This window comes from Nycticebus coucang, chromosome 22, assembly GCF_027406575.1.
Source record: "Nycticebus coucang isolate mNycCou1 chromosome 22, mNycCou1.pri, whole genome shotgun sequence".
Taxonomy (NCBI): Eukaryota; Metazoa; Chordata; class Mammalia; order Primates; family Lorisidae; genus Nycticebus; species Nycticebus coucang.
The window spans coordinates 39,778,315-39,799,880 of NC_069801.1; the positions used below are offsets into that span (position 1 = coordinate 39,778,315).

The 21,566-nt window shown below is 47.3% G+C and overlaps 2 protein-coding genes across 7 annotated transcripts in view; both read left to right on the forward strand.

Annotated features, from left to right (window-relative positions):
* Positions 1-20,710, forward strand: part of ST3GAL3 (ST3 beta-galactoside alpha-2,3-sialyltransferase 3) — a 274,394-nt gene extending 253,684 nt beyond the window's left edge. For all 6 annotated transcript variants that reach the window (XM_053575920.1, XM_053575919.1, XM_053575924.1 and 3 more), the window contains 3 exons: positions 13,417-13,563; positions 13,791-13,937; positions 19,704-20,710. In XM_053575920.1, the coding sequence (XP_053431895.1) occupies positions 13,417-13,563; positions 13,791-13,937; positions 19,704-19,793 (384 nt within the window). In that variant the 3' untranslated portion in view covers positions 19,794-20,710. The remainder of the gene's footprint in view (positions 1-13,416; positions 13,564-13,790; positions 13,938-19,703) is intronic.
* Positions 56-1,133, forward strand: LOC128574904 (non-histone chromosomal protein HMG-17-like). The gene has a single exon (XM_053575928.1). It carries the CDS (start codon positions 56-58, stop codon positions 326-328), a length of 273 nt encoding a protein of 90 aa, XP_053431903.1. The 3' UTR covers positions 329-1,133.
* Positions 20,711-21,566: the final 856 nt, after the last annotated feature.

A 21,566-nucleotide genomic window follows, 5' to 3' on the forward strand; every position in this document is an offset into this window, starting at 1 on the left:
TCGCGCGTCGCTGCATCCCTGCATACAGCGCCTACGTCCCACCGCCGTTGCCACCATGCCCAAGAGAAAGGCTGAAGGGGAAGCTAAAGCAGATAAAGCCAAGGCAAAGGACGAGCCACAGAGAAGATCCGCAAGGTTGTCTGCTAAACCTGCTCCTCCAAAGCCAGAGCCCAAGCCCAAAAAGGCCCCTGCAAAGAAGGGAGAGAAGGCACCCAAAGGGAAAAAGGGAAAAGCTGACGCTGGCAAGGAGGGGAATAACCCTGCAGAAAACAGAGATGCCAACACAGACCAGGCCCAGAAAGCTGCAGGTGCTGGAGATGCCAAGTGAAGGGTGTGCGTTTGTGATAACTGTGTACTTCTGTGACTGTACAGTTTGAAATACTATTTTTTATCAAGTTTTATAAAAATGCAGAATTTTGTTTTACTTTTTTTTTTTTTTTAAGCTATGTTGTTAGCACACAGAACACTTCATTGTTTTTTGGGGAAGGGGCATATGTGACTAATAGAATGTCTGCAAAGGTCGATTGATATGAGGAAAATGTCTTTTCCCTCTAGTTTTGAGAGACTGCCTCTTGGCTTCCAGAGGAGGGATTCCCTGATGTTAACACACAGCTACCTTGGCACAAATGCCTTGTGGTATGGAAAAACTCATTTGTTTTTATGTCTTATTCTTCCTCTGCCTTCAGCATAGTCTTAACTCCCTTAAACCCAGTCACCTCTTGTGACCTGACCCCCAATAACTGGTTACCAGTATATCAAGGAATCTGGACTTTTTCAATAATACCACTGAGATGGCATCCCTCAAAAGAGCAGCGGTTCTATTTGTAGATTGTTGGATCTTCAGATAAATTCTACCATTTTCATTTCATTTCCTGAAAGTTAGGGTCGGCTTGTGAAAAGTTGTTAAACAACATGCTAAATGTGAAATGTCAACCCTCAGTCTAAACTTCCCTGTTCAGAGCATCAAATGAAGACTTCATTGGGTTTTATAGTGGCTTTCTGATTTTTGGTAGAACATTGAAGAAGGGAGTTTGAAAGTTGTTGTAGACTGTTAATGATCGTCTGCCCATGTCCTGCCTGAAATACCATGATTGTTTATGAAAAGTATCTTTAATAAAGCTGGATACAGTTTGGCTTGGAAAAAAAAAAAAAAGAGGCCAGCTTCCCAGCCTGCATCCCCACCCCAACCCGTCCCTACTCCTGCTCCCCTGTGCTCTGGATGCTGTCTCCTCTCACCTTCCCTCGGAGCTGTCTTTGTTCTCCCTTTTCATCTCTGCCGGAACTATAAATATGTTCAGGTCTCTCTCACCTTAAAAATAAAAGCCTTCAGGCATGATGGCTCACGCTGTAATCCTAGCACTCTGGGAGGCTAAGGTGAGAGGATTGCTTGAGGTCAGGAATTTGAGACCATCCTGAGCAAGAATGAGACCCCGTCTCTACAAAAAACAGAAAAATTATCCAGGTATTGATGGCGCATGCCTATAAATCCAGCTACTCAAGAGACTGAGGCAGGACAGTCTCTTGAGCCCAGCAATTTGAGGTTGCTAGGAGTTATGACACCACAGTACTCTACTCAGGGCAACACAGTGAGACGCTGTCTGAAAAATAGTTAAAACATATAAAATCCCCTCTCTTTAGCTTGGGTTCACCCTCTTTCCTTCCCTTTCAGGTTTCTGGGAAGGGTCATCACCTGTCCTAGCATCTTTATGTTTCCCCTTCTATTTCTCAGCCTTTCCAGCCTGGCCAAACCCATCCCTCTCCTGGCAGTGACCTTCTGATTCTAAATTGGGTGGCCTCAACCTCTGCCCTCCCTTTAAGGAACAGCTTGTCAGCCCACATCCAGTGAAATGTACTGTGTACCAGAATGTGCTGGGTTCTAGGGATAGTCCCTGATTCGTTCAAGCTCATGGCTAAAATCCTGTGAAGAATTCTTGATTCCACCATCTTCCTTGCCTGCTCTATTCATTCAGTCTCTAAATCTTTGATTCTCCCTTCTAAAATGTCTGGCTGAGCATGGTGGCACATGCTTGTAGTCCAAGCTACTCCAGAGACTGAGGCAGGAGAATCACTTAAACCCAGGAGTTCAAGGTTACAGGGAGCTATTGTTCATGCCCGTGAATAGCCACTGCACTCCAACATGGATAACTCTTTTCTAAAAAATGTTTGGCATGGGTCATTTCAGCAGCCTCCCTTCCTCCCTGCCTCTAGTCAGTTCTTCCTTCCTCTATTCTCCACATCTGTATCCCAAGGAATCCTCCCTACTGCCTAACTCTGGGCCTCAGTTTCCACATTTCTTTATTCATGAAAGTAGCTGTCAGATTGCTTCGTTCTCCTGCTTCATAGTTCCTTGATTCCTTATTGCCCAGATGCAGTGGTTCTCAAAATTCCTTCTAATACCAGCAGCATCAATATCACAGAGTAGCTTGTCTGAAATACATTTGTAGGGGGAGCAGCTGACTTACATGTTCTGAATGAGAACTCCAGGGGTGGTTGCAGCAGTCTGTTTTAACAAGCCCCCAGTGATTCAAGCACAGGCTTATGAATGAGAAGCACTGGCCTGCAGAATAAAACTCAAATTCTGCAGCACAGCACTCCAGGATCTGGCCCCTTCCATCCCCTCCCTTGTTCTCATCACTCTTTCTTGTACCCAACATGTACTCTCCACTCTAGATGTACCAAAATATGTCCTGCTTCACACCTGATGCTCCCCCTCTTATAAGCCCCAGAGGGCCTGGCATGCCTTGTTTCTGTGTGTAAGTCCATCATCTCCAGCAGCATTTGAAGCATACTTGGCCTACACAAATGAATAAATAAATGTGGAAACTGAGGCCCAGAGTAAAGCAGTAACTTCTGGGAGAGTCAGGATTCCAGCCCCAAGCTTCTGACTCATGGCTAGGGCTCTTGCCTCTTGCTTTCATTGCCCTGGGAGGCAGTTCTGTTAGATTCAGACCCTTGCATCCTCTTGCTCTCTTCTCCCCTCTCTGGGGCATAGTCATGTTTGATCTTTCTGCAGTTCCAAGATCATTCTCCCTGATTAAAAAAAAAAAAGTGCAAACTCAACAGTGCCTTTCAGTGGTCTTCAAGGCATCACATGGTATGCCCCAGGTTGCCTCCTCTTTTTTGTTCATTGCTTTTTTTTCCAAATATAGCCTTCAAAAAGGTTTTTGACCCTCTCCTCATAGCATACATCAAAATAAATTCCACATGGACTAAAAAGTAAAATACAAAAGTACACCCAAAGGGAATTTTGAAGAAGAATAGAAATCAAATCCCTGGAGGGAAAAAATTTTCAAGGCACAGAAAGGCTGGAAGAAATCAAATTTGATAACATAGGAGAATTTCAACTAAGTTAAACAAAAATACTGTACCACAAAACTTTGAAAATACATGCAGAAAATATGACAAAGTGTTATTATTATGAAATTTAACAAGAAAACCCTTAGGGTCCCAGAAGATAGTGGGCAGGAAGTCGACTGAATGGGTCATATAGGAAGAAATGAGTAAACACATATTTAACCTTCCTAGCAGTCGAAGAAATTCATGGGAAGGCAATAGGATGCTGTTTATTACCTCTCACATTTTTAAAGAATGTGTTTAAATTATAATATATGACAGTGGCCAGAGTGCAGTGACAGGTGCTCTCAAAGGCTACTGGTCAGCGTATAAATGCGGGACAAACTTGTTGAAAAGGAAATGACACTTGGTACCAAGAGCAAGCCCTCAAAGGAAAGAAAATTCTGCGCACAAATGTTTTTATTACAATATTAGTTATAATAGCCAAACCTAAATACAACCTAAGGGATTTAGTATGTAAATTATGATTCCATACTTGGTGAGGGTAAAACAGCAGCTCAGCGATCCCACAGAGGGTGCAGGCACTTGGACCAGCCAGAACAGCCACTCTCCCCAGGTTCCTTCGCTAGGTCGGTGGACACAGCACCGGCCTCAGTGTTAGGAACTGAAACCAGTCTCTTCCTCGCCATAGCCCACATCTTTGAGTTTCATTTTCTATTTCTGTAAAATGAGGATCATAAAAGCTTCCCTGCGTGCCTACCTGTTACACTGCGATAAGAATTGAATGGGACAGCACATATGGCTGACAACACTGGACACTGTGTTTTTCTGCGGAGACGGTCACCTGTGAAAGGAGATTAAGTATTGCCTGCCTGCTGGGCACAACAGCCAGCCACAGGACCAAGGAAAGCAAGAAGAACAGCAGGTCCTAGGCACAGAGCACAGATCCCATCTGGTCAAGAGGGTCATCCACTCCATCTCTTGTAAGCCCTCAGGCCTAACCAAGCTGGTGTTCCAGCCTCTTCGTGTAGAAGTTGGCCAGATGAACATGAGTGTTTCAGGCACAGGGAGAGAGTAGCAGAGTGTGGTGTGCTTAGTGGATTAAAAATAATTCAGTATGGGCGGTGTCTGTGGCTCAAGGAGTAGGGCGCCAGCACCATATACTGGAGGTGGTGGGTTCAGACCCAGCCCTAGCCAAAAAATAATAATAATAATTCAGTGTAACTGGGTAACTGGGGTATGGCAGAGGTGTGGCATTGCCCTTTGACCTGGGAAGGAGGAGTGTTGCCCTGGACTCTCCTCTGATCACACCCCTTGCTCAGGAGGGAAGGCCTCATACAAGGCCAAGAGAGATGCCCACCCCAGATCCATTCACCTTGCAAGACCATTACCAGGTACTGGAGACCTCAGAATTTCTTGTCCTAATGGTGTCAAGTCCACTTCCATCTTCCTGAGGGTAGAGTACTATTCTCTGGGTATACCCTAAGCCCAAGCAGGGCTGTGAGCAGAGCTTAGATGTGTGAGGTGAGGAGTCTATACACATGCACAAGACTTGTGGGGTGGAACCAGAGGCAGGCAGTGGGCTGGGGCTAGTTCTTTCTGTACCACCATTGGTCCAACACAGATCTCCAAGGACAGAATTCTAAATTCTAACCTGGCTTTCCAGGTAATTTTTCAAGGAAGGATAGAATATATTGTATTTAACAGCTTGATAGCTTGATTTATAACTTTAATTATTTAGAGTCTAAATGTTTGGGCATGTGGTATGGGGGCATCCATTTATAATTTTGCACCTGGCCACATGCATATTAGAGATGGATCTGCATGGATATGGTGGCAGTGGCTGGAGATGAGGCTGGGTGAGCAGGGGACAGGTGGTAAAGCAGGGGTCCTCAAACTTTTTAAACGGGGCCAGTTCACTGTCCCTCAGACCATTGGAGGGCCAGACTGTAGTTTAAAAAAAAAACAAACTATGAACAAATTCCTATGCACACTGCACATATCTTATTTTGAAGTAAAAAAACGAAACGGGAACAAATACAATCACACCGCCTCATGTGGCCCGTGGGGCGTAGTTTGAGGACCCCTAGTAAAGGGTCTTATAAGCCTAAGTAACATCAAAGAGCTTGAATTTTACCCTGAGGACTAATAATAACAGGAACTAACATGAGCTGACTTGGTGCCAAACTATTATATGCATGAATTTTAATTGTCATAACACAAAACCACTATAAAGTGGGAACTAGTGTTGTCGGCTTTATTTCATAGATGAAGGTAAGGAAACTTTGAAAGAGTAAAGGACTTGCTAAAGGTATAGAGTTAACAGCAGTTGGGATGTCAGAGTCCAAACTCAGACCTACACTCTGTAACCATCGACACAAGCTGTCTTGGTGGGCAATGAGAGCCACTGGAGGTTTTAAGCCTGAGGGTGTCAAGATCATATGTCTGCAGGGAAGTGAATGAACTGAAGGAAGGCAAGATGAAGGCAGAGAGACATGGTGGCTATTAGAGTGACCCCATGGGTGTTGGTGGCCTGTCCTAAGACAATAGCAGTGGGGAGCAGGAGTGCACACATCTACTCTACCCTTGCTGCAGAAAGCCACCATGGTTAATTCCTCCACTCTCTGACGACTGAGGAGCAGAATCCCACAAAGGTGCCAGGAAACATTATCACAGGAGCCTGGTGGGGAAGGGGATTTCTTCCCAGATGTTTTCCTCATTGCCTCTAGTTATTCTGACTGAGCAGAGCAGGTTGCATCAGCAGGAGACTGGCAGCTCCACACAGAGGAGCTGGGTCCAGACTTGACTGAGGCAGGGACATTCCTGGAGGAGGAGGGAATTGACAAGGAATGCAGCCACAGCTGGCCTTGAGCGCTTTGACCGTGCTGAGCCCGCAGCACTGGCTGACTTTATAGGCCCCTGTGTGGTGTCCTGTGGGGCAGGGAAACGACATGTGAGAGGCCATGGGCCAGATTTGGACACACGCCAGCAGAGACCTGTGGACTATGACTGTGTGCTAGTGGCAGGCCTGCCAGTGTTGCCCAGCAGCAGGGAGGTCTTCAGGGCCTACTGCCCCTCTATAGGGAACCATCGAGAAAAGCTAGGTCCCCACTAGAGTGTGTGGCTATGTGCAGGGGTGGGTGTGCACCAGCCATGCCCGTGGCTCCTGTGCACTCATAATCTCATAATAGTTAACATTCATGAAGCTGTCACCATGTACCAGGCATGTGCACAACAGCTCATTTAACCCTCACAGTATCTGGGAAGCAGGTCTTGTCATCCCTGTTTTATGCCCAAGGAACTTAGAGGTTAAAGAGAGAGTGTGATGTGCCCCAGGTCACAGATGTGGAACCAGTTTTCTACACCCCAAAGCCTCTACAATGGTATGCAAAATGTTATGTGTTTGTGCCTGTGTACTTTTTTCGGAGAAGAGGTGCCATAGCTTTATTTTTTTAGGGGACAGGCTGACGTCTTGTTGGTACTTGATATTTTTATGGTTGGGAAACACAGAAATGCCCAAATCATAGTTTCATCTTACTGTTTCTCCTTTCCCTGAAATTTCTGAGGAGACCCAGAACAATGACAGATAGGAAACAAAGAAGCAATGAATTGTTGATGGCTCAGGCTCCCAGCTCTCTGACATGGGGCTCCCTGGGACATGTGGCCTGGGACTCCTTTACCCAGGATCCCACCATCATCTGCCACTGCTGGCTGGGAGACAACCAGCATGTGGGGCACAGGCAGAGAGATGGCCCACTCCCAAGGAAGCAGGCTCTGCCTCAGCCTACATACTGCTGCGTAGATGCCAAGAAGATCTTCCTGTAGGAAGAGACTTCACCTCCTGCCAGTCATTTCTCCTCCCAAGAAAGAGCAAAGGTAGGCTCAGTGCCTGTAGCTCAGCAGCTAGAACGCCAGCCACATACATCGGAGCTGGGAGGTTCGAATCCAGCCCAGGCCTGCCAAACAACAATGACAACTACAACCAAAAATAGCTGGGCGTTGTGGTGGGTGCCTATAGTCCCAGCTACGTGGGAGGCCGAGACAAGAGAATCGCTTAAACCCAAGAGTTAGAGGTTGCTGCGAGCTGTGAACACCATGGCATTCTACCCAGGGCTACAGCTTGAGACTGTCTCAAAAAAAAAAAAAAAAAAAAAAAGTCAAGGTAAACAGAGAGGCTTTCCCCTCTGCACTAGAGGTTTCATTAGAATCTCAAAGGGGTTTGAAGATAATAAGCCAGTTTCCTGAAGTTTTCACATAGTGATTAAATACTACTGGGCTTTGAGTACATGGGATAGGCCAAGACAAATTGTTTCAGAGAGGCCATCTCATGTCATAGAAAGAAGTTCTGAAGTCAAATCTGGCTCAGGTTCTCACCAGCTGTGTGTGCAGCCTGGTGAGAGTCCCCTCACCTCTGTGGGCATCAGTCCCCTCTATAAAGTGTGATGTGGGGCATCACAGTGGCCCTTAACTCACCTTAGACCTCTTCAAGCATAGAGGGGAGGTCTCATTCAGCTCTGACTCCAAGCCCCCAGATTTCCAAGGTAGGAACTGCAGTGATAATGGCATGGCGGAAAGAACACAGGCTTGGAGTCAGGACACTCAGATTTCAGTCTGGGCTCAGCCACTTGCAGGCTGCATGACCTTGAACATGTTGCTTCATCTTGGGATTTGTATCTGTGAAGTGGGTGAAAGTTGAAGAGATATAAAGTAATATCTGTGAAACCGGTCTGGAGCCTCACACACAGCCCCAGCTGTGCCCAATCCTGGCTCTCCTGGCTCCGCAGGAGCAGCCCCATGCTTGTCCCTCCTTTTTAGGTGTGGATGGGGCAGGCACAGGCAGGAACACCAAATGGGAAACTGCTGGCACCTGCCAGGCCCTGGAGAAGAGGCAGGGGTTGTGCTGTGCTCGACACAGGCTGGCACCTGCCATGCCTATCAGTCCACATCTGGCCTACCCAGGAGAGGGTTTCGCCCAAGGTCTTGGCCATTTCTCTGTCCTTCCCCTTCCTACTGTATTGCACTATCTGTACATTTACCTCCTTTATACACTTACCTCTCCTGGAGAGAAAGGAGCAAGAAGAACTGGGGTCTGCTTGCTCAGGCCAGCTGTGGCCGAGACTGGGAAGTTTACCCCGACGCTTGTCCTTTGAGCTCCCCCTTAGAGGACAGAATTTGTCAGAGAAAGAGATGTTGCCACACAGGTGGGAGACCAGAGAAGGGATAGCTGGAGCAGAGACAGTCCCCAAAAGGGGCAGTGGAAGGCTGAAGAGCTATGAGCAGTGGGGAGCCTGGGGTAGATGTCACATCTCCTCAGTAGTCACCTCTGATGCCTCCCCACTGCCTGCTAGGCTGGAGCCTGGGTCACAAAAGTGCGCTCAACCTGAAGTATCTCGTTTAGTCCTCCCAGCAGCTCATAAGACAAATACTGATAGTCTCCCAGGTTTGTCCATAAGGGAACGGTATGTTCCTTGACAGTGAGTGACACAGCTGAAGCTGAATCCCAGGACCAAAGATCTTAACTGCATATTTTACCATCTCTCAAAGGTTAGAGGTCATTCTACCTTGGGATTGGAGGGGGTTGGGAAAGATGAGAGAGAGAGAGAGAGACGGACGGATCCTGAGTCTTAGAACACGAGCTGGGTGCATCCTGGGGACCGAGGTGGGAGGTATGGGAGAGACAAGGAGTAGCACCAGCAAAAAAGCAGCTCAGATCTTCTGTGGGCACAGTGATGTGATCTGATTTGTACAAGGGAAGATCATTCTAGCACTGTGAAAAGTGGTCTGGAAGGCAGAGGCAGTCCACTCCAGGTACTCATCACCTGCTTTTTGAATAAATGAATGGATTCAGCAATAATTGTGTGCCACTTATGTTCCAGTCACTCCACTGGGCTACAGGGTGCTTAACTGTCAACAAGACAGATGCTGTCAATGGCAGTCATTGGGAAGGTCCAGGCAAGAGACGGTGAGGCCTGGACTTGAGGTGGTAGCAGTGGGTTTGGGAATAAGAGATGGATCTGTGGAATTCCAGAACACAGACTGGAAAGAACTGGATAACTGGTAAAACAGCATGGGTAGGAAAGCTGGAAGAAAATCAGAAATCAACTTCCAGGTTTCTAGTTTGGAAGACTGGATGGAGAGCAGAGAGCAGGGAACAGAGGAAGAAGAACAGATCTGAGGAAACTAGAAGCAACCCAGAGCACTGGTTTTATAAATTATGCAGACATATCATGGATCATTTAACCAAACTGCTGTTGTGAACATCTGGATTTGTTTTTCTGATTTTTCATTTTTATCAATAACACTGTAATAAACAGATTTTTACAAAGGTGTTCACCATTCTGATTACTTTTAAAAGGGAAATTTGGGGTCATAAGATACAAACAGCTTGAAAATCTTTGATACATACTGTCACATTGCTTTTTAGAAAGGATGGAGTCCCATCCGGAGAATTCTGCCTCAGCGTGCTACCACAAGCACTGAAATATATGTCCACACACACACACACACACGCACATATTTTAGTGGGTGAAAAATAATATCTTGTTAATGTGCATTTCTTTGTCATTAGTGAATTGAACATTTTAATGCTTATTAACCTTTTTTAAATGTTCTTTACTTCCTTTTTATGGGATCTCATTGATTTTTCATGAGTTTTTTTGTTTGTTTGTTCTGGGGGTTTTTTGAGATAGAATCTCACTCTGTTGCCCTGGGTAGAGTGCTGTGGCATCATAGCACACAGCAACCTCAAACTCTTGGGCTCAAGTAATCCTCTTGCCTCAGCCTCCTGAATAGCTGGGCCTATAGGCACCCACCACAACACACAGCTGTTTTTAAAGACCGTGTCTTCCAAACTAGCTCAAGCTGGTCTCTGGGTTGCTTCTAGTTTCCTCAGATCTGTTCTTCCTCTATTCCCTGTTCTCTGCTCTTCATCAAGTCTTTCAAACCAGCTCAAGCTGGTCTCGAATTCCTGACCTCAAGCAATCTGCCAGTCTCAGTCTCCCAGAGTGCTAGGATTACTAGCGTGAGCCCATGTGCCTGGCCCAAATATGCATTTCTTAGTATTTGTGACAAAACTTTCCCCACTCTTTTGTTTCCCTCTTAATTTTATTATATTTTTGATGTACCAAAGCATTTTATTCTTTTTTATTTTTTTAGACAGAGTCTCACTTTTTCACCCTTGGTAGAGTGCTGTGGCATCATAGTTCACAGCAAACTTAAACTCTTGGGCTCAAGATCCTCTTGCCTCAGCCTCCTGAGTGGTTGGGAGGCATCCGCCACAACACCTAGCTAGTTTTTCTATATTAAATAAAGAAAGGGTCTCACTATTGCTCAGGCTGGTCTCAAACACTTGAGCTCAAGCAATCCGCCCACTTTGGCCTCCCAGAGAGCTGAGATTAAGATTATAAGCATGAGCCACTGCGTGCCTGGCCCCTTAAAATGTTTACGAAGTCAAACCCTGTTTATCTTGTTATTTCTCTCATTTCTCTTAGAAATTTCAATAAAATATACATCTAAATTTTCTTTTATTTTTACTTTTTTTTTTTTTTTGTAGCGACAGAGTCTCATTTTATGGCCCTCGGTAGAGTGCCGTGGCCTCACACAGCTCACAGCAACCTCCAACTCCTGGGCTTAAGCGATTCTCTTGCCTCAGCCTCCCAAGTAGCTGGGACTACAGGCTATTTTTACTTTTTTTAATATTTATTTTGTGTATGATATGAGGAGGGAAAGTAAATTGATCTTTTTCCCAAATGGCAAACTTTCAAATATCACTTGTTCCCATTCATGATGAAGTTCCCTTTTTCATAACTTACATCTGTGTTGATCTGCTGCTGGGCCATCCTGTTCCACTGATCTTTGTGTTGATTCTTCTATGTGTAACACTGTTGTAATGGGTGCAAACCCATAATATACACTAATACTTAGTCTTTAATTTGGAGTTGTTATTTTTACCTGTTAAACATTTTGAATGGGTATTTGAAATTCTTTTGATAAATTTCAAAAAATCCTACTGAGCTTTTTCCTTAGAATTATGTTAGGACTGTACATTAAAGTGAGAGGAATTGGCATTGTGTTAATAGTCGCCCTTCCCATCCAAGGCTCTCCCCTTTTTTTTTTTTTTTTGCAGTTTTTGGCCGGGGCTGGGTTTGAACCCATCACCTCCAGCATATGGGGCCGGCGCCCTACTCCCTTGAGCCACAGCTGCTGCCCAATCTCCCCCTTTTTTTTTTTTATTTGAGACAGAGTCTCACTTTGTCACCCTCGGTAGAGTGTTATGGCATCACAGCTCACAGCAACCTCCAGCTCTTGGGCTTAGGCGATTCTCTTGCCTCAGCCTCCCGAGCAGCTGGGACTACAGGCATCTGCCACAAAGCCCGGCTATTTTTTGTTGTTTGGCCGGGGTCAGGTTCAAACCTGCCACCCTTGGCATATGGGACCGACGCCCTTCTCACTGAGCTACAGGCACTGCCCCTAGTTGATTTTTTTTTTTAATGTTAAGGAAATACCAATGTTTTTGTTACATGGATACATTGTATAATGCTGAAGTCAAGGCTTTTAGTATGCTTTTCATCAAAATAGTGTTCATTGTACCTGATAGGTAGGTTTTTATTCCTCACCACCCTCCCACCTTCTTGGTTTCCAATGTCCTTTTCATCTTGTGCCCATTGTTTAGCCCCCATTTATAAGTGAGAACATGTGTTTGTCTTTCTATTCCTGAAATACTGCACTTAGGATAATGGTCTCCAGGTCCATCCAAATCACTGCAAAAGACATTATTTTTTCCTTTTTATGGTTGAGTAGTACTCCATTTGTGTGCGGGGTGTGTGTGTGTGTACACACATTTTCTTTATCCATTCATGAATTGATAGGCATTTAGGTTGATTTTATATCTTTGTGATTGTAAATTATGCTGCAGTAAACATCTAAATGTGTCTTTTTTATAAAATGACTTCATTTCCTTTCAGTAGATACCCACTAGTGGGATTACTGAATTGAATGGTAGGTCTACTTTTATTTCTTTGAGGAATCTCTGTAGTGTTTTCTGTAGGGTTGTGCTGATTTGTAGCCCCACGAACAGTGTATAAGCCTTCTTCTTTTTTTTTTTTTCCTGCATCTACAGCAGCATCTGTTGTTTTTTGACTTTTTAATAATGGCTCCTTCAGGTTATCTAAAATAAAATAACAAACTCACTGAAAGTAAGAAGTTGGAACCTGTGGTCAGGTAATGCTCCAGTCCTCGGAGTTGGTTGGTCACTTCCCCCAGCAGTGTTCAGGAGTCCAGGTGCAAGGGCAGGAAAGGACACGAATGGATTGATCCCCAGCTCAGGGTTTCCCTAGGCTGGGGTAATGGAAAGACAAGGGCAGAGTATTGGAGCACCTCACCAGGGAGTAGTTGATGTGATGTGCTTCAGGCTCATATAAGGAAGGGCTCATGTCCTAAAGAGAAGTCAGGGCTGAGGGCTAGAGGTCTCCATGTGGTTGGGCTGTGGGGAGGAAAAGAGCTGGAAGGAGAGGAAGTGGTGGCCCAGGAATGGACACTGGGATGTCAAGCTTCAGAAGTGATACCTTTTCAGTACAGCACAGAGATCTCTGAGGAAAGAATGATCCTATTTACAGTTAAAGAAACAGCCTGGAGAGCTTGTTACCCAAAGTTGCACGAATCCAATCAGTGGCAGAGCTGGGATCTGAGTGTTGTGTTGCTGTGCTATGCCAGCTCACATCCTGCCTCCATGATCCTGGTTCATTTTAGAAGAGTTGACTGAGAGACACCAACAGGCAGGGGTGCAGCAGAGAGGGCAGGCTCTGCTGCTGCTGGGAGGTGGGACAGTGAGAACATTGGGTCTTCCCATTGGCCCAAGAACTCCCTTGGGCATGCCCTGTGCCCTGTGTCTCCACTACATGCTGTGGCCCCACCACATGCTTTTCCCCAGCCTGTGTCCCTGTCACACACCCATGTCCCCTCACATGAGAGGCCTTCTTACACCATGGATCCCAGGATCCTTACAGCATACCTCGTGCCCTCCACCACGCTTCTCATTTACCTATCCCCACTTGGGGTCCCTGACACTCCTATAATCCCATACTAGCTGCACCCAGCTCATGCTGTCTTTTGCTGTGTCCACAGAGCGCATCTGATGGCTTCTGGAAATCTGTGGCCACTCGAGTGCCCAAAGAGCCCCCTGAGATTCGCATCCTCAACCCATATTTCATCCAGGAGGCCGCCTTCACCCTCATCGGCCTGCCCTTCAACAATGGCCTCATGGGCCGGGGGGTAAGATACCTGGGAGCCTAGGAGAGAGAGGGAGACCTGGGTCAGAGGTGCCTTGGTATAGAAGGAGGGGGTGGCAGGGCAGGGGCAGTGCTCCTGCAAGACAGTTTTCTAGAGAAGAGGGCCCAGTCCTTGGGATTGAGGATTAGCTTTGGGAAGCTTGGCTGAGGTCTCAACCAACTCAACCCCCTAATTGAACTCTACATGCTTCCTCTCCTCTCCTCTTCCAGAACATCCCGACCCTTGGCAGCGTTGCAGTGACCATGGCGCTACATGGCTGTGATGAGGTGGCAGTCGCAGGCTTTGGCTACGACATGAGCAGACCCAATGCACCCCTGCACTACTATGAGACCGTGCGCATGGCAGCCATCAAAGAGGTTCGGGGCTGGGCATTGGATCTGTCCCTGGGCAGGGCAGAAGGAGGAAGTGCTTTGAGCACAAGGAACAGGCTCTGACTGCCTGTACACACGTGACTTTTAAAGGGGTCAGCTAGCAGCTGGTCTGGCCACTCAGCTTCCTAGAAGGTCCTGCCCACCCTCAGCTAAGTGGAGTCACTGGAGGTCCATCCTGGCATGCTGGCCTCTGGCCTCCCACTGAGCCCAGGGCCTTCTCCCTCAGTCCTCTCCCTGAGGAACAACCTCCCTGGGGATCTTCCCCACCCTTGTCCTGTACCTCCCTTCCTGCTGCATTCCCAGCCATCAGATTATAGTCTTGGCACCAACCCAGAGTCATCCTGTCTACTGCAACTCTTGCCTTCCCCCAGAGGGCCTCCTTGCTCCAAAACACCCCACAATAAACATCACCTCTGTCTCAGGACATACCCCACCTCCACCCTTCCCATGGCCACACACTGAAGCTCTTTATCACCTGAAATTGGTTCCCAGGTGTTCTGTTATGTACATCCATCAGTCAGCCTCTGCTGGCATCTCTCCGTTCACAGCCCAGATCCCGTATGGAAAATCTGAACCCCTCTTCCCACACATCAGCTTCAACCCCTGCCCTCCCACTGATCCCAGCCCGAAAACTGGAAATCCTGGGCCAGTGCTTGAGACAGCTTCTCTGCTGCTACATCTGAGTGGCTGGGGGTTACTGGAAGGAATCTCCCATCTGTGCAGATTCCTATCTCTGTAAATCCAGCTGGCTCCTTCCTGCTCATTGATCTTTTTACCTGTCCTTCTCCATGGCCGCCACCAGCTGCCCACCCTCCTCTTCTCCAACAAGGCTCTGCGGGGCTGACCTTGTGCACTCCTCACTCACACTGGTCTTCACCCCACACAGCTGGTTCCCCCAACAACCTGATCCAACTCTCCCTAAGGTCACTGATGACCTGCCAAATCCAGGGGACACATGCCATCTTTCCTATCTCTCAGTAACACTTTTTGTGTTGACCGCTTCTTCCTCTTTGAAATTCTGTTCTGCTTAGGCTTCTGAGATAGTGATTTCTAGTGTTCCTTCACTTGCCATTTTCTCTCATTCCCTTTCTCAGTGTCATCGGTTCTTAAGAAGTAGCATTAGCTAAGGCTCCACCCAGAGCCTCCTCTTTTCACTCTACAGGTTCTCTAGGAGATGTGCACCCCCTCCATGACTTCAGTTACCACCTGTATTGACCTATATTGTATTGGCTTTTTTAGTTCTGTCTTAACTCCATTTCGGCTGCCATGACAGAATACCATAGACTTAGTGGCTTTTAAACAATGGAAATTTATTTCTCACAGTCCTAGAGACTGGAAAGGTCAAGATCAAGGCACAGGAAGAGTCAGTTTCTAGTGAGGCCCCACTTCCTGGTTCACAGATGCCACCTTCTCTCTGTGTCCTTATGTGATGGAAGGGGTGAGGGAGCACCCCTGCATCTCTTTTGTAGGGGTGCTAGTCCCATTCATGAGGGCTCAGCCTCGTCACCCGCCAAGGGCCCCACCTGCAAATACCATCACATTGAAGATTAAGTTTCAACATATGAATTTAGGGGGATGCAAACATTCAGTCTATAGCAGGTTCATTCAGCCTACCTCAAGTAGTTAGAAGTTATTTCATGGATATACAGGGTGTCTGTAAAGTTTGTGTGCAATTTAAGATAGTTAATATAGTAAATTGCACATGAACTTTATGTCTACCCTGTATAAGGGACGTGGGGATCTCATGGGAAGCTAGAAACAGCCTTCCAGCTGGGCCTCCTGTCACCTGAAAAGGGTTTGGGAATGAGAAGCTCATTCTAGGTCCAGGACAGTTCTGGGACTGTCCTGTCCCCCTTAGCAGTGGCACCAACCCTGCCCTGTCATTACCATGGCCCTGTCACTTTTCATCTCGGCCTCTCCTTACACATCTTCCTGCTGCTTGGTCCCTGGCAAGCACCTACTCCAGATGCTCACACAGCTTTTACCTGCCTCCTGGCTTTTGTTACTTATACCTTTGGTCCCTTACATATTCCTTTGATATAAACTTTATGTAAAAGTTTTAAGCAAAGACTGAGAGCTGTAGACATAGCAGAAGACTGATCATAATAACCTTTCTATGCCATGGTAAGAAGATTGCACCTTATTTTGAAGGCCGTGGAGAGCCATGGGAGAGTTCTATGCTGTGGATTAGCAAAGTAGTTGGGTCACTGTGGCTGCAGTAGGAAGTAGAGGGGGTAAGGCAGGACAAGACTAGTTGGGAGGTCATTGACACAGTCCAGGCGAGAAATGATAACTCCTGAACCAGATCTTTGGCTGAGGCCATGAGGAGAAGACAGGCAAGAGAAAGGATTTTAAGTCAGTACGGCCCAGGGATTGTCTCGGTGCAAGCAAGAGGTGGAAGGACCTACCCTGAAGCCCTCTCTGGTGGAGCAGTTGCATTTCTTCCACCTGCCACCTCCATCATGAGACCTTTGTCCCTCCCTCATCATGTAGACTCTCTCTGGCTCCAAGGCTCAGGGCACCTGCTCTGTCACTCTCTGTGCAGAAGGCACAGAATGTATGTTCTCCAGTCCAGTGAGCTGGGTTCAGGACTGAGGCTCACAGCCTGCTGTAGACCTCTGTGTCCTTATCTAATGAAAGGATGATAGTTGGACCTACCTCCATGGGCTTGGAAGAGATCAGATGTGATCTTGTATAAATAAAGCCTGGCACACAGTAAGCACTCACACATGCAAGCCAATGCTATTAATATTTTACCCCTACTTATCACTGTTATTTACCAAGTCCCTGGATGAGGATTCACTGGAAATGTTGGTGCCTGGGTTTAGGACCCCTCTGTCACCTGGGTTGTCTTCAGTAGTAACGTGGACCATTCAACGCCCTGGTCTCCCATGCATCACCTGCACTCCATGTGATCAGCTCCTTCTCCAGGCCCAGCAGGAACGTGGGGCATGCGAAGAAAGTGGAGGAAGGAACGTATGCTGGGGATGTGTAAGGGATGTCAAAGGAGTTTGTAAAGGAGGCAGAGTAGAGAAAAATCAGGAAGGTGCATCATGGAGACCAAAGGAGCAGTGTTTCCAGAAGAGAGCATCTCCAATGTCAGGCACTGCAGAGAAGCCCAGTAAAGGAGTACTGAGAAAGGGCCATTGGACATACCAGTTGGGAGGTCACTGCTATCTGTGGTGAGAACAGTTCCCAGAGTAGTGGAGTAGGAGGCAGGTTGTAGTAGTGAACAGTGAGTAGGGGGCAACAGGGACCACAGGTGTTGCTCATGGTAAGCGCCTCTCAGGATACTTGGGGGAGAGGGGAGGAGGGAGGCTGAGCAGTGGCTAAGGATGAAGTGGGTCATACAGGAGTCTGCCACTCAGACTAGAAACAGAGATTGTGAGCAGTGAGCACAACCACTACTTCAGATATAGGGAGTGAGATCCCTGGGAGAGGACAGAGAGTAAAAAGTGCAGACTGTCAGGGCAAACCCCTAGGAACACCTGTATTTAGTGGTTGGGTGAGGACAGGGGAGCTAAAGACAAAGACTGGAAAAGAGCTGTCACAGGGAGGCTCTTCTGAGAGTATGGGCTATGATGCGGGAAGGCTGGGGACTTTATTTTGAAGGCAGTGGGACCCATGGGAGAGTCCTGGGCCAACCATAACCAGTGTCTGCGTGGAGGGAGGAGTTTGGAAAGGAGCACCAGAGGGGTGGCATTGCCTGTCCAAGACAGCTACACCCCAGGGCAGACTTTTTTGTGTTTACTTTTTTATGATGGAAATTGTCGAGCATATTCATTCGTGTAGAAAATGATGTAATGAATTCTGGCGTACCTGTCCCCACCTTCCCTGGGTATCAACATATGGCCAACTGTTCTTCCCTTCATGCTTCCACCCTACTGGTTATTTGGAAACAGATCTTAGATGTATCATTCTAGCCATAAATACTGCATTAAGTTTCTCTAAAAGGTAAGACTATTTTTTAATCACACCTAAAAAAATTAACAATAATTTTTTAATATCAAATATACTTTGATGACCTTTAATCAGTGGCTCCTACAGGGTACTCTCAACTCTGACCCATCAGATTGGTTACTTCTCCCCCAGAGAGTGGTCACGGTGCAAGATATGGAAAGAGGCTTTGGAGAGTGTGCATTTGCTTGACTCCTGGCCCTGCATAACTCCAAGCCTTGTTTTCTTACCTATAAAACCTAATTTCATTGAAAACATATTTACTGAACACCTACTCTGTGTCTAACGGACCCTACCCTTAAAGAAAGCCTGTGAGCCAGATGCTCGAATCTTCAAAGAATTGGGGTGAGTCACCCAAGGGTCTAAAAGAGGGAAGGCAGTTTGCAGATGATAGAATATAATGACAGGAGCCTTGAGGGGTCAGAGGTTTTAGGAAGTCTGGAGGGACAGCTTGGTGTGAGGGAGACCCTGACCACCTATAAGTGCTGTGGAGTGTGGGGGAAGAAACAGTCGCCACTGGAGTGGGGCTGGGAGCACTGTCCTTCAGGGCAGCTAGGCTTGTGGTTAACACAAGAAGTTGAAAAGAATGTTCAGAGAAAAGGAATATAGGCAGTTTTGCTGATGACTGCCTGAGTTTCGAATGGAAAAAATGTGGAAGGTTGGAGAGGGTTGACTGGACCAGAATATGGGCTGGACAGAGCCTTAAGTTCTTATCCCCCATAACTAGTAGCTGTTAAAGTAGTTCCATGCTGATAAATGAAAAAGAAGTCAGTTGGGTACAAATTATGATAAAGATATTGGTATTCCTTCCTTCATTTATTCAATCAAAACTTTTTCATCAAAGCTTCCTCAGAGTACTGGAGCTAGTAAAGAACCCTATCTTATTGTAGTCTTTCCCCAGCAAGGCCCTAGAAAGCAGCATCTTCCTTGTAATTTCCATATCAGCAGTAAGATTAGCCTTTTGTAGCGATTTTAAAATATATAAGACATTATTTCTAATGATAGTCAAATGTTCTCATCACAAAAAATTGAGACGTTTTCAATGAGGTAATGGATATGTTAGCTTGCTTGAATTATTCCACAATGTATAATATATCAAAACATCACATTGTAGCCCACAAATACATATAATTATTTGTCAATTAAAAATACAATTTTTTGTGTTTTAAAAAGATTAGCCTCTTCTTTCCATAGTTTGAGCATTGAAAGCAATAAAATATAAAAATTAGCCTCCTCTTCTCAAGTCCCTTGGCTCCTCTGATCTGGGAGGCATGATTTCATCAGCTACCCCCTGGCCTGGAGAGTGGATTGCATCAGGCCAGAGAATGACTCAGCCACACCTTGCTGATTGGACTTAAGTGACTCACATTGCCTGTCTTCAGGGTGTCCAGAACCTAGCTGCCGCCTGACAAGAAGTGGGTTGAAGTCTATGGGAACAAGGTCCTTTCTCTAGCCCTAAGGAGGGTGGCTGGAAAAATTATACCTCCTAAGATTTGGAAGAAGTCAAGAGGCATAGTTCTCCTAGGACAAGAAAAGGGGCACAAAAAACTGTTATTCCCAAGTCTTGGGAAAGAAGAAGGATGAGTGCTGCCCTCCTAGAGCAGAGCCATCATTGTCTGGTAGGCACACCTGATACTAAGTACCTGCGTTCAGATTTCCACAGTCACAGAGCAGGGGAGGGTGGTGATTGGGAGAGGGCACTGAGCCCAAGAAGGGGCATTAAAGGCAGGAGTGTGTCTCAGCAGCCATCTGGGCTGCCTGTCACAGATCACTTCTCCATCTCTTTCCTTCCAGTCCTGGACACACAATATCCAGCGAGAGAAAGAGTTTCTGCGGAAGCTGGTGAAAGCACGTGTCATCACTGACCTAAGCAGTGGCATCTGAGTGGGCTCAACATATGGCCATAGAGGCCCAGGCACCACCAGGAGCAAGCAACAGCCACCACCACCTACATAGAGCCTTCAGACCCAGAGAAAGACGGTGCCAAGAGGCCCCAGGGGCAGTGAGGCCTTGGCAGAGCAGCCAGAACTGTGCCTGCTCAGAGGCCAGCCCCAGTGACCAGCACTCAGCCTCATTCTCAGCCTGGGTCCTCAAAGCCAGAGGGCCAGCAGGCCACTGGCTATGCCCAGCAGGCACAGCATGCAGGAGGTGGAACACTAGGCAGCAAGGCTGCTGCCAGAATCATTTTCCAATCAGTGTTTGGTGTATTATCATTTCATGAATTTGGGTAGTGGGGAGGGGAGGGATAATTTATTTTTAAATAAGGTTGGAGATGTCAAATTTGGTCCACTTGCTGTGCAGAAAAGGGCCCACTAGAGGGCCTGTCAGGCAGTTAGCTCCCTGCAGTAAGAGTGCCATGACCAGCCTGTACCCTGATCCAGGGCTGCAGTGGGCTGGGCAGGATGTCATGCCAGCCCATCTAGCCCATGACCTTTCTTGAGGAGAAGATGGGATATTCCCACTCACCAGTCCCTAGATGTCTTACAGGGAATCTCTGGCGCCGTCCCTTCAAAGCCAAGAAGATAGCCCCAGGGTGAGACCAGAGAGAACTTTAAAGTGCAAGAGGTGAGGGCTGGCTCAGCCTGATGGGGACAGCGCCCCTTCCCCCAGCTGCAGCTGATCCATAAGATAATGCCCAGGCCTGGACTGACCACCTTGTCAGATATTCTGGGTTTCAGCAGAAGAAGGTCTTTGGGTTCTGCCTTTAACCTGGACCAGAGGGAAATGAGGCCCAAGGACCTTACCCAGGCTGTAGTAGCCACCCAGGCAGCCCTCATGGAAGCAATAAAGCTCTTCTCTGAGCCTGGCCTCCTTTTGCTTTTTGTGACTTTCCTTGAAGAAACCAGCCTTGGCAACTATGCCAAACCCAAGGGCCTTCTCTCCAACCCACAGATTCCTAAATCCCTTTCACTTCTTGTGGCAACTGCAGGCCCTGGATAGCCACCTAAGGCTCTGGAACTTCTCCCGTCCACATGGTCCTATATCCTTCTCTGTCTTAAGACAGACCAAAGGTTTCAGGGCCTGCCCCAGAGTCAGCCCTGTGTCTCCTAGAGGAGGCAGGAGACTGGAGCCCACAACCCCAGGATAGTGCCTCTATCCACAGCCCCAGCTCTGCAGTGACAAAGATTCCTGTGAAGAAGGATACACTGCTGAACCCCTGGCATGCAAAGGCCCACAGACCTTCCCTACTCCTGATACCCTGGCTGTGCTCTGGAAAGGATGTGCTCCATCTGCACTCTTAGCACAGAGGCATACCCCGTCCCCTCAGCCTGCCTCTTCCCACACAAAACAGGAAGGCAGACAGTCCACTAATAGGCATCTTCTGTCAAACTTGAGAAGATCCACCCTCCCCACCCCCCTCTCAGAGCCCTAGAGTCTGATCCTCCCTTCCCCAGCATTCCCAGGCAGGCCTGAGAATGGACAGAGTGACACCTGCACTTGGGGCCTTGGAGTGTGCCTCCTGCCAACTGGCCCTGCACCTCTCTCCTGCCAACCCCAATCCAGGAGTCTAGATAGCCCTAGGCCCTCTCAGTGGTAAGCCCAAAGGACCACCACCATCCCACATGCCCTTTTTCCTGCTGCGATCTGCCCTCAGACAGAGCCTCCTTAGCTGAGGGGAAACAGGGTCCTGCCTGAGAGACAGGCAAACCCAGAAAC